Source organism: Amphibalanus amphitrite, unplaced genomic scaffold, assembly GCF_019059575.1.
Source record: "Amphibalanus amphitrite isolate SeventyFive unplaced genomic scaffold, NRLGWU_Aamphi_draft 000038F_arrow, whole genome shotgun sequence".
NCBI classification, from domain to species: Eukaryota; Metazoa; Arthropoda; class Thecostraca; order Balanomorpha; family Balanidae; genus Amphibalanus; species Amphibalanus amphitrite.
In genome coordinates, this window is record NW_024881534.1 from 565,991 (window position 1) to 590,222 (window position 24,232).

At 49.6% G+C, this 24,232-nt stretch overlaps 1 protein-coding gene across 2 annotated transcripts; it reads left to right on the forward strand.

The window, feature by feature from the left end:
* The first annotated feature begins 523 nt into the window (after positions 1-523).
* LOC122373652 (farnesoate epoxidase-like) lies at positions 524-23,864 on the forward strand. 2 transcript variants are annotated; one of them, XM_043351942.1, is made up of 10 exons: positions 524-760; positions 6,094-6,194; positions 6,569-6,676; positions 7,104-7,238; positions 14,708-14,930; positions 16,032-16,321; positions 16,556-16,733; positions 17,061-17,164; positions 18,799-18,957; positions 19,319-23,864. In XM_043351942.1, the coding sequence occupies exons 2-10, from the start codon at positions 6,104-6,106 to the stop codon at positions 19,615-19,617; spliced, it is 1,587 nt and encodes a 528-aa protein (XP_043207877.1). In that variant the 5' UTR covers positions 524-760; positions 6,094-6,103; the 3' UTR covers positions 19,618-23,864. The 2 variants fall into 2 exon arrangements, with proteins under 2 accessions (XP_043207877.1, XP_043207884.1); XM_043351949.1 differs by lacking the exon at positions 524-760 and adding an exon at positions 1,915-1,962.
* Positions 23,865-24,232: the final 368 nt, after the last annotated feature.

Sequence of the window (24,232 nt, forward strand, 5' to 3'; positions counted from 1 at the left end):
CATGTGTAGAATTGATGTATGATAAGGTGTACCAAAAACGGCGGCGCTCCGCGCCGCCGTTTTTGAGATATTCGCGAAAAACCACAAGGGGGGGTGTTCAAACACCCCCCCAGCAGGGCGCGGGTTTTAAAACTTTTTAGTTCCGATATCCGAAAAGGTGTGTTGCGAAATGATTAAATTGTGATTTTCAACATTTTTTTTCAGTTGTTGTCGCAGCAGAAAACTAACCTGCATACCTGAAAATATTCATATGCATAATGCATATAGTATTCTCCCACACCTTCCTTAAACGCAATGCATGTGCTCGTATGCGAGCTTCCTCCCCTCTGCAGCTGACCCCTGGCCCTCCCACCGTCGGAGGGGTCACAACAACACCACGCCGGCACGTGGCTGCCGCCGCAGGCTCCACAGCCGTCAAACGCGCGACAAATCGACCCCGGCCGTGCGCACTGACGGTGGTAAACAGCTTTTTCAACGGCGCGGCGGCGTGACGGCGGCAGCGGCGGCGCTGCGGGGGAGGGCAGGGCGACAGACTGACGAGCTGGCGCTGCGCTGTGTGCGAGCGAGGCGACCGCGACCGCTGCGAGCCCAGTTGGGCGCACGGGAGCACGCGGTGAGGGGACAGGACAGGTTGGGAAGCCCTGGCGCTGAGACGCGGAGGCGAGTGATTAGTGGGGTCGCGGCGACGGGATCGACGGCGGATGGGTCACAGCTGGCTCCAGTGAAGCGGAAACTGGAAACGCAGACGGATCTTTCAAAGGTAAGTGACCAGTTTAATTTTTGGACCCGATAGGACCGACGATATAGAATGAAAACTGTTTAAAGTTCTTTTAGTTAAGTTCCTTGACGTAGAATTTTATTTTAGAAATAGAATATAATTACATTTTAAAGCATGACAAAGGCACCTACTAGTTTGACTAATTCTCTACGATCCTTGAGTGTAATCGATGTTACGTTTAATCAACGCACTTCCTTGTGCCAAGGTCCTTAAACTGCCTGGGGTACCGTCTACAATCTACATACATAAGCCGTTTTCAGGACGGTCTATCTGGCGAATGCACCTGCTTTGACCAAATCTGCACCAATTCTTTTATACAACAAATATTTTCATATATTTAAATTATTTCAGTGTTAGATAGGCATGCGCGCCATTTCGATATTCTGTATTCGGAATTCAGTGAATGTTGGACATATCTAGTCCTGCGGACGAGACAGAAACAATGTTACAGAGGGAAGGCACTGCATACATGTCTCCGGGTATGGGCCTCGGACTGGTGCATTTGAAGAAGTTGTACGACCACGATAGGTGCGGTATCTGCAGCGACGACGTATTCACAGCCGCTGAATGGGCAGGCTGTTGCCATGGTTCGAGGCTCGGGTTTCGACGTTATGCTTGATTGCAAATTAAGATATGTCCAACATAGATAGGCATGCGCGCCATTTCGATATTCTGTAGGTATTCGGAATTCAGTGAATGTTGGACATATCTAGTCCTGCGGACGAGACAGAAACAATGTTACAGAGGGAAGGCACTGCATACATGTCTAAGTGTGTTAATAGAAAATAATGTTACAACCTTACGCTGGTAGCGGTAGGTCGAAAAATATTGTTTTGATGATTGTTATTAATAAATTGTTTTCTAAACACCAATCGACCTATTGGGTTCACAGAAAATGATGAGGGCGCAATGAGGAGACCGGGCGCAGATTGGGCACTCTCAGTGGCGGATCCAGGGGGGGGGCAAAATGGGCATTTGCCCCCCCCCCCAAACGGCATGATTTTAACATTGCGCCTATGGACGATGCATGGAAAGAATCGATAAATTTTTATGGTTTGCCCCCCCCCCCAAACCTCTGAGCTGGATCCGCCTCTGGGCACTCTCCCCTAAAGAGAAACGGGTAACTAAAGAAATATTCTCGAAGACGGCAGGGTCGTAGAAAACGAGTTATAAAGTACCTATAGGTAAGTTTCGACAAGTGACCAAGGCTTTTCAATTGTTTTTAATGAAAAATCTGTCCCTGCACTCCGTCGTTCTCCAATTCCAATTATTTCGCATAGTTAAAGTCGAAACGTGAATCTGTCTACAAACACCGTTTAGACATACGTTAGGTCTACATAGGTGTTAACATTACGAGTAGTTTCAGTTCTTTGGAATGCACGGTCGTATGATGAAACTTGACTGAAGTCACGACGGTTTTCACATGGTTCTATGTAAGTGCAATCACTTGAGCCAAAAGTAGCAGTGACCTTTCAGCGTTCCATGAGCAAATAGTGTCACATACGGCACGACACAGCAATGGCATTTGTGCAGAAGTAAAAGCAAACCGAGCCGCGTGTCTTCTTCGGATCAATTTACGTTTATGATATCATTACTCCGTCGACGGAAGCTCATGCCTTCTGTACAGTGATGTACAATGAAGTCATCACTCTATTTTTATCTCTATGTAGAGAGTTTGTTGCAATTGTGAATTTATAAGTGGTGTTAGGGTTGGGAGGAGGATGAGGATAATTGGGAGAAGGAGGAGGATGTATGAAGAGGTGTGGATGGGTGTGCGGATAGACACAGGCCCGCCTACTGGCTGCTGTTACTGTTCCTGCTATTACTATTACTCGTGTGTCTAGGGGTGTTTTCTAATCTGTACCATCTGCACAATCCTACTCATCGTTGTCTAGGGGTATCGTCTTAACACTGTACAATCCTGTAGCCGTCAACCAATAACCGTTGTCTAGGGGTGAACTGAAACTTTACCAACTGCTGTGGTCTAGGGGCATTAACTGATCGACTGTTTGCTGGAGATCCACCAGCCCGTTCGTCCGAGTTGTCATACTGCCCGTGTTCCCACATTCGTTGCCCAGCCTCGAGAAAGAACGTGAAGGTATACGAACTAAATATGTATTGTATTTAAAAGCCGAAACGTATAAAAGATGAATGAATCAAAAGACGAATGAATAAGGCCGAAACAAGTCGAACAACAAAAAGCCAAAGTGAGCAGGGTCACGGTAACCGTGCCTTGCTAAAATTGCCAAAGTGCCAAAACCATTTCGAGACCATCGAAACAAGAATCAAGCCAAATAATAACACCAACTGAATATCGCCAAAGGGTAGAACTGACTCAGTGCAAGCCAAAGATGTTTGCCAGAAAAGCCGAAATAAACTGAGTCATGTTCCATGATACAAGAACCAACATGTTACACCTTAACTAGTCACGGTACCGCAGCCTTAACCTACAAGTACCTAAATATCCTACGCAAATGTGTGTACGTGTGTGGCGGTGCTTGAGTCGAAATTTCGGCCGCGGCAGCGGTCACGAACAGGACAGAGGCTCACAAACCCTCTCAATCCGCCGGTCCTAAGACCCTTGGAGACTAGGGTTTGTATAGCCAGAGTCCAGCCCGTGCCTTTCCACCAAGGCCGGAACTGCCCAAGTACTTACATGATCGCAAAGAAGACCACACTGCGTCGGGACCTCGGGCACGAATCTCCCGCCCGTGCGTCACACGCGCCTTTTTATACGTTTTCACGCAGTCGCAAGGCCGGCCACCTTCTAGCCGGCGGCGAGCTGGCGCGGCCGGCTGTCTGTGTACAATATCGCTATATGTCGCATATGTGTTTTGCTATTCTTGCTAATCTATCAATACCGCAGAGTATTCACAGATAATAGCGCAATCTAAGTCATTGCATAGCGATCTGCTTATCGATTGCACAGCGTTAACTACATATTCGCGCAACTTCTGAAGGCCTTATTTAAATACAAACACCTTATATGATCTAAATACCGTCACCATGGCAAACGTCACCTAACCAACTTAATTACCTATTAACTGCCTTGACACACTGAACTACCTATGGCATATCTCAATACATCGACACTGGTATTACACCTCCGCACCTAGTTATGCGTTTTGCTAAACATACTAACTCCGCCACCGAACGTAACTATTCTAATATAGCATGGACAATAAACACACGGCCAGAACGCTCCTAAATGTACAGTCCTCATCTACACACTTGATGCAATTAGCATCAATTCTGCGCGACCATCACCAATGTAGAGGTCCACCCAGGCTCTACACTGAGAGGGGTTTAAACCGAAGGAAGGTTGATCACGCTGCACTGGTGTCCTTTTTTTATAGTTGCTTTCACTTTTTGTTGATACCGATACAAATGCCGGCTGGCATCATACCAGAATCGCCCAATGTCCGAGTCGCTCTTCTCCGCATCGAACCACGCATCGCCGCGAACACTGTCCCTTGGGATCCCTCACTGTCACTGCCCTCCATTGCACGCCAAAACTCGCAATGTCCGCAATATAGCACTCAGTAACCTCCTCACGGTATTCGCGCAAGTAACACCAATCGGTCTTCCGATCTGGCCTGCCTCTCAGTCCCTCAGTTGATAGGAATATATAAGATGTGTCAGACGTTGTGACACTGCTAGGGCTGCATGGATAGCTTGCATTATCCCTGCCCGTCTTGCTAACGATCACTGTGACCAGCGTCCCTGGGTGTGCCCCACGGGCACAGTCCGCCGTGATCTGCTGCTCGCTATTTGGTATCGACATTGCTGCCGATCCCGACCTGTCGTCATCTGTTGATAGCAAGACATGCACGCCTGCAGGGTCTACAGCTGTAAATAGAAGCATAGTCACCCTTCCCTCCCTGAGACCTGTTATCGTAATGCGGGGCGGTAGCTAAGAAATATGACCAGGCTTTTTCAAACGCTCTTTCTTTTGGGCAGTATATCGAAACGTTACTTTGCATCGTTGTGCATAAAATGCTGCAAAAGTTGCTCCAGGTGTATCTTTACGTTATTATGCGTTTCACAAGGTTTCATATGCTAATGCTAATGGTCTCCGGCCCGCGCCGTCCTTCGCGCTTCTCCGCCGTCATGCCAGTAATCCCTGAGGGTGTGTAAATCTAAACACACTGAAGTGCCCATTTGCCCTGGATCTGCCGCGCTCGCCGCCTGTGAGGTCATAGGTCAATGGGAATTTGAGTGTGTACATGCGATTATGGAAATGCTTCGGGAGGGGGCCCAAAAAGGGGGGGTGTCATCGAGGGGGGGAGTCGAGTCGCTAACCGAAGTTATAGTATCTTCTTGAGCGGTATTATGGCGTTTTACCGTCTTTTCCACTTCGGTTGGGGGGGGCAGAGTAAGAGAGGGGGGGTAGAGTATGGGAGGAGGTCAAGGGAAACCGTCCGTTCATGCCGTCTCAGAGGGGGGGGGGGCGCGTGTGTGGGCGAGGAAGAGAGGGAAAATAAGGTGAACGATGAATCGAGGGCGGATGGATGATGAGGGGAGAGGAAAGAAAGAGAGAGAGACCGGGAGATGAGGCGGCCCAGGCGGTAGTGGCGAAACCGCCACGTCCACCCGTCGTTACCTTTGAAGTCGTTACCTTTGAATGCTCTATGCGGCCGTATTGCCCTGGTGCGAGACCCGCTGATGTGATCAGATTTCTCACACAATGACAAGGCGCGACATTGAAAACGTTATAACGTTATACATTGTTGTCAACATTGAAATTACGTCAACATTGAAACATTATACTGCTGTCGACTGAAAGAGAATGAATGCCCTTGATCTCGAATCAGATGTGAGGAGAGAATACACGATAGGCACTTTAGACATCTGATAGACCTCCGCGAGATAGCCTATTATTTTGATGAAGCGCATTAGGTATAGCACATAACCGTTACCGAAATATCTGATGGCTAGTTGTATTTCAGCGCCCACTTAGATCAGCCAGGAAGAGTATTGAAAGCATTATCTATTTAAGATAATCCTTTCAATAGGTACTCTATAACTGTGGATTATCCATTTTTAATGGAAGTTCGATTGTACACGTATTAGTATTGGAGAGCAATAACAACGATGACAAATTATTTTTCAGATTGCATGTTGCTACTTTCGAAAATGAGCTTAAATATGGGACTGGAAGTGTATTAAAATAAAATGTAACCCTTATACAGTAGTCAATTTCGCAAACAGAATGCAAAACACCAATCATAGAGTAGATTACCAGAATTACAGGCAGCAAAAATAATCCAACTTTAACAAATTCCAATCGCCAGTAAACTTTGATACATTTTCAGACCTTCCACCATGTTGGAGTGGTTAGCGGCCTGCCTCGTGGTTGTTATGCTGGTGATGATTGTTCGGGAAATCTTCCGAAAGCCGGCAAACTTCCCACCAGGTAAGTAAAAGAGAAGCGTGGACGATTACAATCATCTTTGTTTGGATCATTCATTAGTTATCCTGCATATTTAGTCACATTACACTAACAGGCATAGGTATGAACCCTTCAGGAGTGAAGTCAATCGATCAAATGATCGATATAATAATTAAAGAGCTCATTTACCCTCAACCACCATGATTATTTAAAAAGACAACACTAAAAAGAAGTGTAAAAAGGCAGTTTCTTCAGGCAGAGGGCAGCGCAATGGGCTTCGTATCGATCATTTCATTTTTTTCATGTCGACATGAGTCACCGTGAACGTTCCGATCACACACGTGGATGCTTTCCAGCTGGACGCAGCAGCAGACTATCACGTTTTGTGCGTGTTGCAGGTCCTCCGGTAGTTCCACTCCTTGGAAGTTCGGTGGCGATCAAGCTTGGGTCGACTCTCCCGCATCTAGTGTTCGAAAGCCTCGGCAAGATATACGGAAAAATCATTGGTAAGAAGGTGTCATGAATGAATGAATGAATGAATGAATGAATGAATGAATGAATGAATGAATGAATGAATGAATGAATGAATGAATAAATGAATGAATGAATAAACGGATGAATGAATGAATGAACGAGCGAATGAATGAATGAATGGATGGATGAATGAAGAAACGGAGGAGCAAACGAACGAACGAATTAAATGAATGAGAGGATGGATAGAATATACAAACAAACGAATACATTGAATGATTGAATGAGCGAATCACAGCCTGACTGGTATATCAGCAAAACATGAAACAATATCTTAATTCACGGATTTAATAGATTAAATACACCAGGGTCAAATGCACTATATGGCATACTGGAGTCTAGGAAACACGTATCGGCGGTACCTGCATCAATGATTACTGATAATCGTTTTTGATGTGCCAGGCTTCTACCTGTTTGGTCAGCCCGTGATCATTCTGCGGGACTACGATCTGATACACGAAGCGTTCAGCAAGACAGAGTTTTCCGGTCGTGAGCAGACGTTTGTCATACAAAACCGGTCCTTCTTCATGGGAAACGGTAAGTGGAACAGTCTGCGGTTGGCTGGGGCCTCAGCACTATAGGCATAACGGCATGTTTGACTATTTATTCACTGTTGTCCATTGCACGATAGGGATTTACTTGTGAACGGCCGAAATGCGCGTCGTATGTTCCATGCGGGGGTATTTAAACGCAGTGTGGGACAGTACCTAATCGTTGGTTTGTTGCCGGACAATGCGGAACAGTATCAATCGTGCATTGCGATTATACAGTATCATGTGTGCATCGCGGAGCAGCATCGGGTGTATTGCGGTACAGTATCATGTGTGCATTGTGGACGGTACAATATCAATCGTGCAATTCGTGCATTGTGATTATACAGTATCATGTGTGTATTACGGGACAGCATCGGGTGTATTGCGGTACAGTATCATGTGTGCATTGTGGACGGTACAATATCAATCGTGCATTGTGATTATACAGTATCATATGTGCATTGCGGAGCAGCATCGGGTGTATTGCGGCACAGTATCCTGTGTGCATTTTGGAACAGTATTGTAATTTGAAAGTTGTCCCTTTGTATATGCTGCTATGCTGCTCTTATCGCTAGGTATGTCTAGGGGATTGTGTCCTTCACTATATTACTCTATGTGTTGTCTAGGGGTATTACTGATGAAAACAAGATCGATATATGTGTGTGTTTCCTTTTCTTCCAACGCCGTCCATTCCACCAGCACACAGACATGAACAAAAAAACAGATATATTGAAATGAGCCGAAAGATGAGACTGAAGCCGAATAAATAAAGAAACGATCCAACAAGGCTGAAAATCAGTCCTGCAGGAGTTGCTGAGGCAATCGGGCAGGCCGATGTAAAGAACTGAGAGAAGTCCGAAAATCAGTCCCGCACGAGCTGCTATCGCACTCGAGCAGCAGGCTGATATTGATGCCGGAAATGCCGAAAGAACAGTCTGCAGCTGCCAAGTCGTGCCAATGGCCTTTCTCGTCAGCTCCACGACAGCAGGCAGGCTGAAACATAAGTTAGCTCAATAAGACCGGACACTTGTGAACGGTCATCGAAAAAGGGCCGAAAGGGATAACCAAATGACAAGCCGAAAACGATAAAACATAACCGTACAACCTTATACAGAGTGGATGACCAAGTCCCTGTCAGACGGACTTTCTGAAAGAGGAAGGTCAGCTACCTTTGTCCCCATAGTGCAGCGCAGCTCCCCGAGAGCTGGCTGGGGCAGACCGCCCGTTCTCTTATACTTACGTGTGCATGTGGAGTGTAGTTTGGAGAGTGGATGTTGTTGAGTGTGGTGTGGACTGTGTGAGTGTGTCGCTGCTGCGTCTGGCGCCCGTTTTATACCTCTCCGACAGTCGTTTGCCCTTGGTGTGTCGTCAACCCATTTTTCACGATCTAACCCTCGCCGAGTGTTTTTTGCTGTGGGCGAACGGTGGAGGTCAGCGAGATAGGAGCCGAGCGAGCCGCCGCCGGTTGGTCGGCCTTGGCCTCCGGGCCGACTGACGGGGCGCTTCCCGTCGCTGGAAATAATGAGTGTCGCCGATGCCGCTCAGAGCAGACGGAAACGATATTTCTCACATCCCTCCCATTTTTATGGCGAACGAAGAACTGTAACCTTAGGGGGTGAACGGGTATACGTACGTAATAATAGACTTACAGTCTGACTGGGTCAAACCGAGTTTGACTTGGACAATGGCAAATGCGGCGTCTTAACCCGCTTTAACTGTTTTGTGCCTTTCGAAAAATATGACAATAGTGCAAAATACATAATCCCTTAATAGCTTGATAGATAAGAGCACACAACTTTAGCTTCAGCTTTAGCATTGCACCATGGTAGTGCTGCTGGATACAAGATCGTGGAAAAAGGCAATCACTGCACCTTTACATTTATATTATTCTGGGAACCACATCTCCTTGCTACTGACCTGTGGACTGTTTCTGGGATGGGAATTTCGTGGTTTACCGGAAACGATTTACAAAGGAGCATGTCGTCAGTCGTGCAATGTAAAGGGTACGCTTGTTAACGATTCCCAATACGGGCTTCGACTTTAAAAACTCACGAGTGATAACGTGATGGGTCCATCCGTCTGCTTTATGGCCGCCACACCTGGAGGAGATAAGCTACAACCGACGGGCGAGTGATCGTTTGCCTCCGTTAGAACAGAAGGATGCGTTTCCGACTTCTGGCAGCACTCAGCATCGAGATGTTGGTCCTAAGGGCTCGGGTGAGGTGTTGAGGCTGAAGTCAATCTGACATGCCGAGAGAATGGTGGTGCTTGTAGACCTTTTGGTATCTCCGATACCTGTGTAGGACGCACTCTGCTGCTGGCTCCAATGACCTGAGGACATTGGGAGGGACCAGACGATGCAAGCATCGCAGCACACGAGCAGTTTGTCCTATTGTCTATGCCGGTTCTATGCCCGCGCATCTTTTGGTCTGCACAGATCCATGTCGCTGGATCTAGTTTCAAGGCAATGCACAAGATTGTTGCTTCACCATAACTTATACCTCGAGCACCAACTGACCCTTATCACGACCTTCATGCATACGCTGAAGCAGATAGTAGCAAACTCGTCTGCTTGACTTTAACAAGTGAGCACATGCCCGTTGGCTTTGATCTATTGATCTCAAGGGTTGTTCTTACTTTTGTTCGTGACCCGACATCACCGTCGCTGGTCACTCACGAGACGGTGGCGCTCCATGCAGGGTTGGATAAATCCATCAGGACCTCCACTCGGCAGCGCGGTGTCTGTTGCAGACAATACAAAGAAAGTCAACCACAGTAACTGGTACACCTTCCATTCAATATGACGTTGACTCTTCGTTCAGCTTTGGGATTGCCAAATGATTCACATGAGTGCTGAACGAGTCACATAGGATTGCAGGTTCTAACTGCATAGGCTTTCGGGTTCATATTCAAATCGTTCCACAGGAAAAGGTGTGGTCAGTTTGCACAGTTGATGCTACTCCAGAATCTTGCTATAAAAACATTACCCTAAGTCTTACTCGAAAGTCGAGACAACGAAATCAAGCAAATATTTCGTTAATGTTGCATTGTCCCTTACCGTTGCGGTTCTGCTCGGTTTAGCTTTACTGGAAAGACCTTCCCTCGGGACGTCTCGTGCCTCGTTCCTGCGCTGAAATCGAACCCTTCCGGCTTCAGTCAGCTCACATGGTAACTGCTGACGGCCGAATTACTATTTTTCTTTGCCTTGTTATCTCAACTGCAAGACCCACGCAGTAATTCACGATGAAGCAGGACATGAAGCATTTATGTCTAGCTTCCTACTCTGGAGATGAGCCACGGGATGGACTCCTGAAGAGTTTTGCACTTGCTATGACTTGCAAAGTGCAGCTAAGCAAGGATTCGAGTCGTACTACCTCCTGCCATGGAATGGAGATAAAACGAGACGAAAACCACTTTCCGTCTTAAACACTATCTTTCCCTCTGCAGTCACCTGAAGTCTACTCACATTTCAACTGTTTGTCGGGTTTGCTGTTTTTGCAACATCTGTGCAACGGAGCACAGCAACCAAGTCACCTTTCTTATCGACGCTGCGGTCATCTTCTGAAACAAGTTAACGTCGATCGGTTTCGCTGCTTCTGCAACACCTGTGCAAACGAAGCAAAGCAACCGAGTCATCTTCCTAAGACACCTGTCTTATCGACACTGTGGTCAATTATCCGACACTGGTCAATTCCTGAAGTACCATTCCTAAAGTAATTATGGTGTTGGTCGGGTTTGCTGCTTCTGCAACACCTGTGCAATGAAACAAGCAGCCAATTAATCATCTAACCATCTAACCTTGAATGTGAATCACACCTTTCCGATCGACTGCTGCGACTACCTTCCAAAGTCATTAAGCTGTAAGTCGGGTTGCTGCTCCAGCAACTCCTGAGCAGTGCCAAACAAGTCAACCGAGTCATCCTATCTCGGATATAAAACAACCCACCTTCCTTATCGATGCTGCGGTCACCTCCTGAAGCAAGTAAATTGTTGGTCGGGTTTGCTGTACCTGCAGCACCTGTGCAACAAAGTCGAGCAATCAAGTCGTCATCACCCTATAAGACACATTTTCTATCGACGTCACCTTCAAACAAGCAAGCTGTTGGTCGGGTTTGCTGCTGGCCTCTCTCTTGTTCTCGCTGGAGTGTTCGACTCTTTATACTCCGGTAGCAGTGTACTTGCGGTGGGGTTTGCCGCCTTACACGCTCAAATGGTTCCGTTTTTCACATGCTAGGAACACCTCCTCAGCATGGATTGTCGCATGTGCCAGTGACCTGCTGCTCCCGTCACTGCACGCCCAGCCCTTATGCCTAGAGCGTAAGCTGACCGAGAATTTCCACCCATACCCGGCCGGTGTATGTTCGGTGGGCATGGACCCCCAGAGGACCACCCTCTGCCATGCTGCTCAACTCTGGTAGATAGGTGGGGCAGGCCCTATCACCAGTTCTCCTCAGCTCCTACGCGTCCGGGCAGCGACTGCCGTCCTGCTCCACGCGAGCAGACGGTCCGGTGACGTCCTCCTCCAAGAGACGTCTGTAGGCTGCACGTCCTACCTAGCACTCGCCCTTCTCTCAGGGACGTAGGCAGACGGCACGACCTACTCAATAAACGGAAACCACATTTCTGGCCCAGCACATCACCCGCCGAATAACAAATGCGTTTATCATTCTGTCAAATACTTCCCAACTGGACGGGAGTATCACCAATGTTGACTGGGATTATCTTCACAAATCACAACCCTCAACTGACTGATGAGATGACTGTCTGTTTGAACCGAAGCAAAGTTAAAAGTATATTGCCATCCAATGTCAACCAATAATGACTAATTAATACAAAATTTACCTATCAACTAGGGCAAAGGGTCTAACACAGAGAGAATTACTTCACCTGAATTCGACTTACCGGAAACCTGCCACATGCTCTGAAATATTGAAATTCCTGTGTAAGAACTGAATAGATGTAAACGACGTTGTACTCTCACAAATAAATGACATCTCAATCTGTGAAACATTGAACCGATCTTGTTCCACTGAACCTTGTCAACAACTCAGCCATAATGCAACTCTACCAGTGACCGACCAGTTGAAAAAACCCTAAAGAATAACTAATCATGTCAGCGAGGCATCAATCCACTTCAGTCACAGTGACACTTCGGACTGTGTCAGGGCCATGTAAGGTTATGTCAACGGACCTCTGAACTCCGGAAACCTTGATCATGGGATACTTCCGCGATCTTGAAAACACTGATCGAATCGCATATCCGGTTTGGCGATCAGATGATCGAACTCGCGTTGTTTTTATCTGTGGATAGTTATTGCCCCGAACCAGCTAGCTGACCACTGCGCTGCCATGCACCTGGTCACTGCAGACATCCTATGGCAACTACCCCAAAGTTCAATGACACCAAGTCGGTATCATCAGAACGTCCCATGACAACGAAGTCAGTGTTAGCTCCCTAAAGCCAAGTCAGTAACATCTGAGCATTAAAGGTCAAGACAAATCTCAATAACACCAAGTCGAAGTTATCAGATCAAACCTACGGACCAGCTCAACAACACCAAGTCGGCATTATATGAGCACCTTATACGGGCAACTTCTTTATAATAAAGTTCAAGAATACCAAGTCCTGTATCATCCAAACATATTTTCAAGTCTAAGGAATCGAATGGATGTAATCAATGGCGCATATCAGGACATTCATTTATACCTCCTATGAAGTTAGGTAGCCATTTGCTGTCATGCCAACGATGCGAACGAATTAATTTACGAGGCATACGACCGAATAGCGTATCGCCAGAAGGCAAAGTAAGTAGACCCACAGAAGCAAGCAAGACTAACCTGAATCAAATGAACTTCAAGAGATGGTGACCTCGACGGTGCGTCCAATGTAGGTTGTCCATGCAGCATGCGGACCAACAATTGGCCTGACGAACCTAGTAGAGTCTGGAACTCGAGCCATTCGCCATCAAATAAAGGTAACTGGAAATGGAAATACACAAATTTGACCAGTCAATTCATGTTTCACGAACACGGTGAAACGGAAAGTTTACGAATCACGAGCAGCAAGCTACACCAACGAAGATCCACGAATCATTCTGGAACAACAAAGAACCTGAAAACTTTACAAGCAAGAACATGCAATGAATCAACGGCATATACAATCAGGGTCCTGTTCGAGCAGAACAGAGTTTGATATCCCGGACGAGCCCCCAATGTAATTTGAAAGTTGTCCCTTTGTATATGCTGCTATGCTGCTCTTATCGCTAGGTATGTCTAGGGGATTGTGTCCTTCACTATATTACTCTATGTGTTGTCTAGGGGTATTACTGATGAAAACAAGATCGATATATGTGTGTGTTTCCTTTTCTTCCAACGCCGTCCATTCCACCAGCACACAGACATGAACAAAAAAACAGATATATTGAAATGAGCCGAAAGATGAGACTGAAGCCGAATAAATAAAGAAACGATCCAACAAGGCTGAAAATCAGTCCTGCAGGAGTTGCTGAGGCAATCGGGCAGGCCGATGTAAAGAACTGAGAGAAGTCCGAAAATCAGTCCCGCACGAGCTGCTATCGCACTCGAGCAGCAGGCTGATATTGATGCCGGAAATGCCGAAAGAACAGTCTGCAGCTGCCAAGTCGTGCCAATGGCCTTTCTCGTCAGCTCCACGACAGCAGGCAGGCTGAAACATAAGTTAGCTCAATAAGACCGGACACTTGTGAACGGTCATCGAAAAAGGGCCGAAAGGGATAACCAAATGACAAGCCGAAAACGATAAAACATAACCGTACAACCTTATACAGAGTGGATGACCAAGTCCCTGTCAGACGGACTTTCTGAAAGAGGAAGGTCAGCTACCTTTGTCCCCATAGTGCAGCGCAGCTCCCCGAGAGCTGGCTGGGGCAGACCGCCCGTTCTCTTATACTTACGTGTGCATGTGGAGTGTAGTTTGGAGAGTGGATGTTGTTGAGTGTGGTGTGGACTGTGTGAGTGTGTCGCTGCTGCGTCTGGCGCCCGTTTTATACCTCTCCGACAGTCGTTTGCCCTTGGTGTGTCGTCAACCCATTTTTCACGATCTAACCCTCGCCGAGTGTTTTTTGCTGTGGGCGAACGGTGGAGGTCAGCGAGATAGGAGCCGAGCGAGCCGCCGCCGGTTGGTCGGCCTTGGCCTCCGGGCCGACTGACGGGGCGCTTCCCGTCGCTGGAAATAATGAGTGTCGCCGATGCCGCTCAGAGCAGACGGAAACGATATTTCTCACAGTATCGTGTGGTTCGCAGGCCAGTGATAAATCGCAGTCGCACACGTCAATTACATGATAAAATGCGTGGCACTACCGTGCATTAGTTTTGGAACAGAGTCACACCTTGTTCGTGAGTCTCCTTAATGAGATATTTTCCCCAGTGTCACCGTCTGCCTTAGTTTGAGCTGTAACCCCGTCAGCCGTCACCATACCCTGTTCGCGCCCGCAGGCATCATATTCGGCCAGGGCGGCGGCTGGTCGCTGCACCGTCGGTTCGCGCTGCAGCAGCTGCACGACCTGGGTGTCGGCCGGCCGCGCTCCGAGCTGCTCGTCCAACTGGAGGTGGACGCGCTGGTGCGCCGGCTGACCGCCTCCGGGGGCGACCTGGAGGTCAACACCACCTTCTGCATGAGCGGCTGCAACGCGCTGCTTCAGCTGGTCGCCGGGAAACGGTACGAAGGAGGGGTGTATAGGTGGTTGGGTGGGTGGGATGGGATGCTGAGGTAAGGGCCCTCTGCGCCCTGCGGGACACCACCTGCAGTCTGTTCGGGGAGATTGTCGAGGAGCACCGCGGGGTGGAGCTCGGCCGGTGTGGTAGGTGATCGGGTGGGGTGGGTGGTATGGCCATGGTGTAGGGAGTGGATTGTGAACGTAATATGGTGGTCATGACGGAAAGAACTGAACGTAAGCTGAGTTTAGTGGACATTGGGTTCGACTGGGTTTTAATTTGGTCAATGCGATGATAATGGGATGCAATAGTTGCCTGGGGATTTATGCTGCAGCTCCATGATTATGCCACCTACGACCTTACGCTGCGCATTATGGCAAAAATAAAACGGACTCCGTCACCAGAATTACGATTCAGGCTACGTTGTACGTCAACTATCGGCTCATCAAATTTAAATCTCACGGAACCGGCTGTCATTGTCAGTGGTCGGAGTACCAAAATAGCCGGCGGAAACCCGGGACACGTTTGACGTAGGCACCCTTCAATGTATGGGGTCATTGAGTAATCCGTAATGCATTACTCTGAACGTCTTAATAGCGTCTACGAACTGCGTGACAGACTTTAATCAATGCCAGGCATTTGTGATATAAAAGACTCGGATCCGGAGGGGCAATGACAATTATTGGAACAATCCATTGCCACGCATGCACACCCCGGGTCCTGGACGACTTTTGTTCTCCGATTTGTTATATAGGCACCTCAATAGCTAGCTTCCATGAGCACTAGACATTGAACACCAATGTTCTCGAACGTTTTCAATGTCTTTTACTTATAGGATGCACAAGTTCCACTCTACTGCACTAAGCTGTTTGGCATGCCGTATAAGTTAACATATATATAATGAAAAAAAAAACGACAATATCACAAACCTGTATTTGCTCGTCGCCCTCTGACGGGTCTGACCCCTCTCCCCCCCCCCCCAATCGTCCATCTCCTCAGGTACGAGCTGGACGACCCCGTGTTCGCCCAGCTGGTGAACGACACGGACCGACTCTGACTCTGACCTGACATTGACCTCTGACTCCCAAATCGTCCCCCTCCTCAGGTACGAGCTGGACGACCCCGTGTTCGCCCAGCTGGTGAACGACACGGACCGAGTGATGCGCCTGGCCAGTCCGGGTAACATCCTCTCGCTGCTGCCGTGGGTGCGGCACCTGGCGCCGAGCGCCACCGGCTTCAGGGCCCTCTGCGCCCTGCGCGACACCACCTGCAGTCTGTTCGGGGAGATTGTCGAGGAGCACCGGAGGACGCTGAACGCCGGGAAGCCGAGAGACTATGTGGACGCGTTCCTGATTGAAATGGAGAAGGAAGGCGCGAAGGAGAAAGACTTCACGAGTGAGTCGCATGTTCGCGATTTGAGGTCAGTTTTAACTCGCATTAAATTTCCATTTCCATCTTACGATCTTTGTATTTTAATAAAACGATTCGGGTATAGGTAACGGGATAAAATTCCTATACAGCACGACTAAAAAGTTAGAGTTGCTAAGTTAGCTACAATAAGAATTGCGACCGAATGATAAACGGAAACGCCATTCCTCCATCTGACAGCGGTTCTGTATCTCCTTTCAGAGCAGCACCTGGAGATCCTGCTGATGGACTTCTTCCAGGCGGGGATCGAGACCATCAACTCGACGCTGTGCTGGGCGGTGCTGCTGCTGGCGCGCCACCCGGAGGTGCAGGCGCGGCTGCACGCCGAGCTGGACGAGCTGCTGGGTGCCAACTCACTGCGCTGGTCCGATAGACAGAGGTGGGGCTGATGGGGTGCCCGACGGTTCAATAAAATTATTGTCAAATTAATTTAATCAAATTAATAATCAAATTAATTTAATGACAAAAAGATTCGAATTGTGATTAAAATGCCATATCTGTTCAGTGTTCTTCACCGACGACTCACGACCACAAGTGACTCGATATATATATAATATGCATAGTCATGCTTTTATATTTCATTTCCATTCCCGGATGATAGTCTAAAGTGCGCGCGACGCACGAATGTCATATGTATTTGATACTGAGTTGAGTACTGACAGCGCTTATACGACACCCTGTCTGACATGTTGCGACACTGTTTCAGCCTGCCGTACCTGCAGGCCACCATCAACGAGGTGCACCGGTTCGGCACGGTGACGAACGTATCCGTGCCCCATTTCACCTCCTTCCAGCCCGTCGTCTTCAACGGTGAGTCGAGTGATCACATCACCACCGGGCAACTTTGGTGGCTCGGTAACAGTCGATGTCATGCTTTGTGACAAGGACGCTTAGGACAGGAAGTAGGAACGGATGATTGTGTTTTGCTGAATGACTAGCGCAAGAAAGCAGGGTTATGCTGGGAGGTGAAACTAGGAATAAAAGAGCTCATACTACTAACCCCGTTCTTTTTGTTGGCACTTATGTGATCCTTGTAGAAAGAAGGCACTCGAAATAAAAAAGATTCAAATGCACACATGTAGCTATAATATCAAACTGGGGAGCGTTTTAAACAACTTATATAAGCATTGACAGTAAACACAGATTCAAATCGTCACAGTCACCTAAGGTCGTTCGGTCGAAGTCCCGATGAAGTTTCACCATTCAGCAGACTTCTGAGCTCTAAACATAGGCGCCATCATTCCGAACCCACCACCGAAAATAAACCTGACATCTGAAACGACGTTCCCATTCATCGAAAAAGCGACACAATGTCGTAGCGCCGTAATGAAACGCTCGTAAATAAGGACCATCTCTGAGAACCGTTGACCGGAAAGGGCCCGTTTCCTGTCGAGGCCACGTGACGTGGGAGGGGAGCGACTGTCGCGATCTCCAGCTCAGCACGTGCCATCGTCAGTCCTGGATAGCCCGTCGGCGCCACAGTTGAGATGACAAGCTCCTGTACATAGTGGTCTCACACCAGGTATTTCTGACCGAATCGTTCCGTTCCACGGTGCGAACTAACTAGTAAGGCTGAAAAGCGTTAACCTCCGCATCGTTGGTCGCACAAAAAGAGCATCTTTTTAAATAATTTAATCCTACATCAGTTCTCAACAGGGGTGCGGGGACTCTTTCAGACTGGGAAGTGGGAGGGGGGAGGACCACCATAATAGAGATCAACCTAGGGTACCCCAAAATCTAGTTTTCTCACCGGTTTTAGGCCACTTATTTTTCATCTCTTAGCTTTTTCAACAAAAAAAGAAAACTTTTGCAAAAAAGTGCGGTATTTCGTCTCAAAGTTCTGGGGGCACCGCCCCCACGGCCCCAGAGTTGGGGAGAGGGGGGGGGGGGGGGCAAGCTGCCCCCACTGCCCCCCCCCCGGTTCCGGCGCCTATGGTTCTCGATCAATTGAAGTCACTCAACTGCACGGCTAGTTTGTTTCTCTTTCTCATCAGCGATGGTAACACGCACCGGACTGGAACGCTATACGCAATGACTAACCCATAGGCCATCATGCTCGAATAGATAAGACAACAGATAGTTTCCTAGTTGATGAGCAGCTCATGAAATGATGAAAGCCAATTTAATGCCTACATTTTGTAGATATAGGTACATTGCTGTATCGAATACCCCAGCCTCCGCTATTCAGCATGACAACGGAGTCTCCATTACTGTCTCAGGGCCATGCGGTACAGCATAACTGCAGGCGTTCGACACCACTGCCATCTATCGACTGAAGAAGAAAACTGGTAACACAGGGGCACGAACCAAACAGACATTATTCCTAGGCTAAAATTTCTCAATAAAGGCTACGTGTCTAGCGTAACGTTCCAACACAAAGCAGCAGCACAGGTTCTCCCCGAACACCAAGTGACACACTCTGACTCGTCTATACCTGCCCGCAGATTACGTGATTCCACGCAACAGTCTGATCCTGCCGGACATTTACCACGTGCACCACGACCCGAGCTACTGGAGTGAGCCGGAGCGGTTCCGACCTGACCGCTTCATCGACCAGAACGGCCAGCTGGTGCACGAGCCGCGACTGCTCATGTTCGGCACCGGTGAGTCGTCGGGGCTCGTGGAGGCTCGGACGAGTCGGTGGCTCACGAGTCACGAATCATTGCTGGGTCGGGCGGTTAGCGAGTCGCGACGGCTGAGCCGTGGGGCTCACGCGAGGCGTTGAGCCAGTCGGCTCATTACGCTTAAAACAGGGCACACCGGTACTCGGTTGCCAATAGTTACTCTTATGAGCCAGGACAGCCAAGTCATTAGCTCGAAGCATTTCTGTTCTTGCCTCAAATGCACTAAAATCATAACACCAAAAGGTCTATTTGAGACCTCCTTTCACGATCTCGGTCTGTGTGCGCAGGTCGCCGCTCCTGCCTGGGCGAGTTGTTTCACGATCCCCGTCTGTGCGCGCAGGTCGCCGCTCCTGCCTGGGCGAGTCGCTGGCCCGGATGGAGGTGTTCCTGTTCGTGGGCGGCCTTCTGCAGGCGTTCCACCTGGAGCTGCCCCCGGACGCGCCGCCGGCCGACCTCAGTCCACAGGCAGGCGTCACGTACAAACCGCGTCCCTTCCGACTGCGGTTCCGACCGCGCCGGCCGGCAGCTCCCGAGCTGAACGTGGCCGCGCTGGCGCTGCGCAGCGAGCAGAACAGCTACTGCATCAAACGCAGCAGCTTCAGCTCCAAGGTGCACTTCAAGGAGGAGCGAGAGATCTGAGCCGGCGGCGGCTGGAGTTGCTGCAACAAATGCTGGTCATGGAGTTGTATGCCAAGTTACCCGTTGTGGCTGAAGTCTGGTACACGCCGTGTATGCGCCTCGTAAGCAGTCGATACGAAGACGATCATTCCGAGATAAGGACAACTTGTGGGATCTTGTGTTCTGTGTCGCTCTCTACAATTATAGACATTAGGTCTCGTAGAGGGTGCTAGTGCTACAAGCCTTCGATATTTGAAGCTTGACCCGTATTTGATCGTACGGACGCACAAGTGTTGAATTTGTGCAGGATCTGTGTGTGAGGTTGTCTGCCCACCCTAGGGACCTGAGCCGTCTTGGGAAGGGACGCCAAAGTGCAGTGCAGTGTCGGCCAAGGGCCGTTCGCTTAGTTATTTCACATGCGCTGGTCGCATTGCTATCCGTTTTTACTTGAACCTTGTATCGCACTGATTCCCTTTGATGAGCTCTTTGTTACGAGTTCAAGACCAAACATTTATCAACCATGCGCTCGAGTAGACTGCAATCACCAGTGCCGCGCACAAGGTTATTATTCAGACTAGCTGAGTCTGCAAAGACATAGTCCAAGCGGGTCCTTGACTCCAGCAGCCATTCAGCAGCGCCGCCCCTATAATTGCTGAACCCCTGCCGTGTAGTGTCATACTCGCCCGCCAGGCGGCACCACCACCGATACCGCGTGACGATCACGGAACAAAGCCTGTTTGTGACGACTGGCCTGTCTGCGGGACGAGCAGTCGTCGCGCACAAAGGCGCTGTCGGCTCTGACTCGGTGGCCGTGTGACACAGACGGTAGTCTGTTCCAGCGGTGTAACTTTCTATATGTATGGGGGTGCAGGTGCACCCCCATCCCCTGAAAGTGCACCCCCATCACGTTAAAGTGCACCCCCATAGGCTAAGCGGCGCCCCACACGCCGCCCGACACCGATAAGCTCTTGATCAAATGGCGAATGTGATTTCCCGGCTACATTCCGTCTCGTGACCGGCGTCGTGCTGCTTGTGGGCTTGGGAAGCGTCCAGTCGTATCGTTCCCCCAAAAAAATGGATGAAAGGGGCACCCCGGCAAAAACGGGACTTTCTCAGCAAAAGTGGAGCGCCCGAGGCAGAAGTGGGGCACCTCCAGGCTCCAACGTAGGTTGGGATCGTCAAGCATAAGACTGGCGCCCCAGCGGAGGAGAGGCGCCCCCAGTAGGAATGAGGCACCTCAAGCATAACTTGCGGTTCGCCCAGTAGAAGAGCGCCCTCAGTAGAATACGGGCGACCCCAGCAGAAACGGGCGCCTCACCAGAAGAAGGGCACCCCAGCGCTAGAAGAGCACCCCAGCAGAAAGGGGCGCCCCACCAGAAGAGAGCTGTCTCCAACAGAAAAGGAGCGCCCTCAGCACAAGAAGGGCTCCCCAACAGAAAGGGGGCGCCCCAGCAGGAGAGGGATGCTTCCAGAAGAAGAGAGGCACTCCAATATCAATGGGGCACCTCAAGCAAAAGTTGGGCTCGTCCAGCAGTAGTGGGGCGCCCCTAGCAGAAGAGGAGTGTCCCCAGCATAGGACCGCCCCAGCAGAAAGGGGCGCCACACCAGAAAGGGGCGCCCTACCAGGAGAGGGATGCCTACAGAAGAGAGGCACCCCAATACAAAAGGGGCACCTGGAGCAAAAGTTGGGTTCGTCCAGCAGCAGTGGGGCCGGGGCGCCCTCAGCAGAGGTGGGGCGCCCCTAGCGGCCCCGGCGGAAGTGGGGCGTCCCAGCAGAACAGGGGCTCCCCAGCAAAAGAGCAATGCCCCCAACAGACCTACCCGAGCACCTTCAGCAGAAGTTGGGCGCCCGGCAGAAGAGGGACGCCTCTAGCAAAAATAGAGCATATCAGGGAAGGGAAATGTCAGACTCCAGCAGAAAAGTGAGACCCCAGCAGAGGAGGAGCGCCCATCAGCAGTAAGTCCCGCCGAGCAGAAGAGGGGTGACCTCAGCAGGAGAGAGGCGACCCCAGCAGTAGAAAGGCGCCCAATAAAAAAGGTGATTCCAGCAAAAGTGGGTGTCGCCAGTCGCCGAGCATAAAAAGGGCACACCCCGATTCTATAAAAGGTTGGAATAAAAAAGTAAAATGCAATTTCGTTATAAATTCAATTAATTGATTGAAATTCGTGCGAATGAATCTAATGTCAATTCGTAATACCCAACTTTATGCCATTGGACTGTGGCATTGGGTGTTTAGTGTTCATAGGTACAATTAAAATTGTACATGCAAAAAAAATATTCATTTTATTTCAAAAGTTATTGTAAGTTGTACCTACAAGCAGAAACATCGACTTCCGTTTATCGGTGCGCCAGTTAGGGGGCCTTGGTTTAATATAAATGAATTTCAATCCCATTTGCAACATCAGGCTGTGTTCAAACTAAATCGGAGGAACGTAAAATGGTGATCACTCTCAACTCTCAAGTCTGAATTTCGAAATATACCTACAAAGCATTTTACCGAAATTGAGAGACAAGGACGCACACAAGAGGAGGGGGGGGGGGTACACGGGCCCGTGCCCCCCCCCATTCGAAAGGGGGCCCATCTCAAATGGTTCTCAAATGGGCCCCTACTCAAGACCGCCGAAGACTGTCTAAAATGAGCTAAATGGCGATTAAAAAGACCAGGAAAGCCCATCTCGGGCCCCGGCCATACAAGGTCCAGATGAGGCCATACAAGGTCCAGCGCAGTCAAGGGGATGGTGATAGATGTGAAATTTCAACAACCTTCAAAAGGTCCCAAAGCGCCTCCAACTGGCGTCAAAGGGCCCTCAGAATGCCTTAAAGGGCCCTCAGAAGGGCTAGAAGGCCCTCAGTTGGCCGTAAAGGGTCCTCAGGTGGCGTCAAAGGCCCCTCAGATGGCGCCAAAGGGCCCTCAAAAGGCCTGAAAGAACCCTCAGCCGACATCAAACGGCCCTCAGAAGGTCTTAAAAGGCGCCAATGGGCCCAGTGCCGGCGTCAAACGCCCCCAAAAGTGTCAAAGGGCCCTTAGCTGGCGTCAGAGGGCCCCCAGCTGGTGTCAAAGGGCCCCTAGCTGGTGTCAGAGGGCCCTCAACTGGCGTCAGAGGGCCCTAAGCTAGCGTCAAATGGCCCTCCGAATACCTCAAAGGGCCCTCAGCTGGGTCAAAGGGTCCTCAGAAGGCCTTGAAGGGCGTCAAAGGACCATGAGATGGCGCCAAACAGCCCTCCGAAGGCCTCAAAGGGCCCTTAACTGGCGTCAGAGGGCCCCCAGCTGGTGTCAGAGGGCTCTCAGATGACGTCGAAGGGTCCTCAGCTGGTGTCAAACGGCCCTCAGAGGGCCTCAAAGGGCCCTCGGCTGGCGTCAAAGGGTTCTTAAAGGCCTCAAAGGGCCCTCAGGTGGCGTCGAAGGACCCTCAGCAGGCCTCAAAGGGCCCTCAACTGACGTCAAACGGCCCTCCGAAGGTCTCAAAGGGCCCATAGTTGGTGTCAGAGGGCCCCCAGCAGGTGTCAGAGGGCCCTCAGCTGACATCAAAGGGCCCTCATCTGACGTCAAACGGCCCTCAGAAGGCCTCAAAAGGCCCTCGGATCTTCGGGCCCTTTGAGGGCTTCTTCGTTGTGACAGTGCTGCTTTGTCGGTGAGGTGCGCGGTCGCCGTGGGTCCCTCGCTCGCCGCCGGGACAGCGAAAGGTGGGTGATCGGGGCCGTCGTCGGCCGTACATACGTGCCCTGGTACGGGCTTCCTGAATATCTGTTACGACTGGTACCTACTAGGAAAGTGGGCATGCGCCTGAAAATTGTGTCCTTGTAGTTTGTGGTATAAAAGTGAGAAAAGTTAAACCTCTGGTCTGTGATCTCGCTACGAATCATTGTAATTATTTTTCATGTCTACTCGTATGTGGCTAAATAAATATGCGTATTGACAAAGGGGGTGCTTCCCCGCTCATACACATCCGGGCTTACCCGTGACTAGCCTCCGCTTCTAGCTAGCCAGTAGCCGGGGTCGGTCGGCCGGCTGGCAGTCAGGCGCTACCCGGGCTGATTTTTGAGGGCCTTGCATCCACGCTTATTAATCGAATATTTTACGTGATTGTTAAGATGGTGATTACTAATCACTGAATCGTAGTTGAATGAAACATGCTGCGTAAACAAAAATAGAACATTCAATGCTTTGAAAATTGAACGGGTACTGAAGCAATTGTTTTATCATGTATCGACAAAAGCCAACTTTCAAGTCAACCGAAATATAATCGCGTTGGGGAACTTTTTCGGCTGGGGCCTGGGGCCCTTCGTCATGGGGGGGGGGGGGCAGTTTGAAGGTCGTGCCCACCCCGTTCAAAAATCCTGTGTGCGCGCCTATTGAGAGATATGCACCATCTATGCTCCTTGGAAGCGCCCCTATATCCTCATTGAATGTCGCCCCCATCACCAAGTGCACCCCCATCTCAAAAGCAAAAGTTACACCCCTGGTCTGTTCCGCCTGATCGGCGCCCACTTCCGAGTAGGAAACGCGGAGACGGCGTTGCGAAGTGTGTTACCAATCGTGTTCTGCGAGATAGCGTGAATGGTGCGGGAGCTTATGTTGACGTCCATGTGTGAAGATGTAATATATGCATAAAGATATGCAGCCTCATTTGTCTT

Excerpts from the sequence above, each read along its gene's own strand:
- LOC122373652 (XM_043351942.1), top strand. The coding sequence starts at position 6,104 with ATGTTGGAGTGGTTAGCGGCCTGCCTCGTGGTTGTTATGCTGGTGATG. Across the intron at positions 7,239-14,707 it reads GTCCTTCTTCATGGGAAACG|GCATCATATTCGGCCAGGGC; the intron begins GTAAGTGGAACA and ends TCGCGCCCGCAG. Across the intron at positions 18,958-19,318 it reads ACTGCTCATGTTCGGCACCG|GTCGCCGCTCCTGCCTGGGC; the intron begins GTGAGTCGTCGG and ends CTGTGCGCGCAG.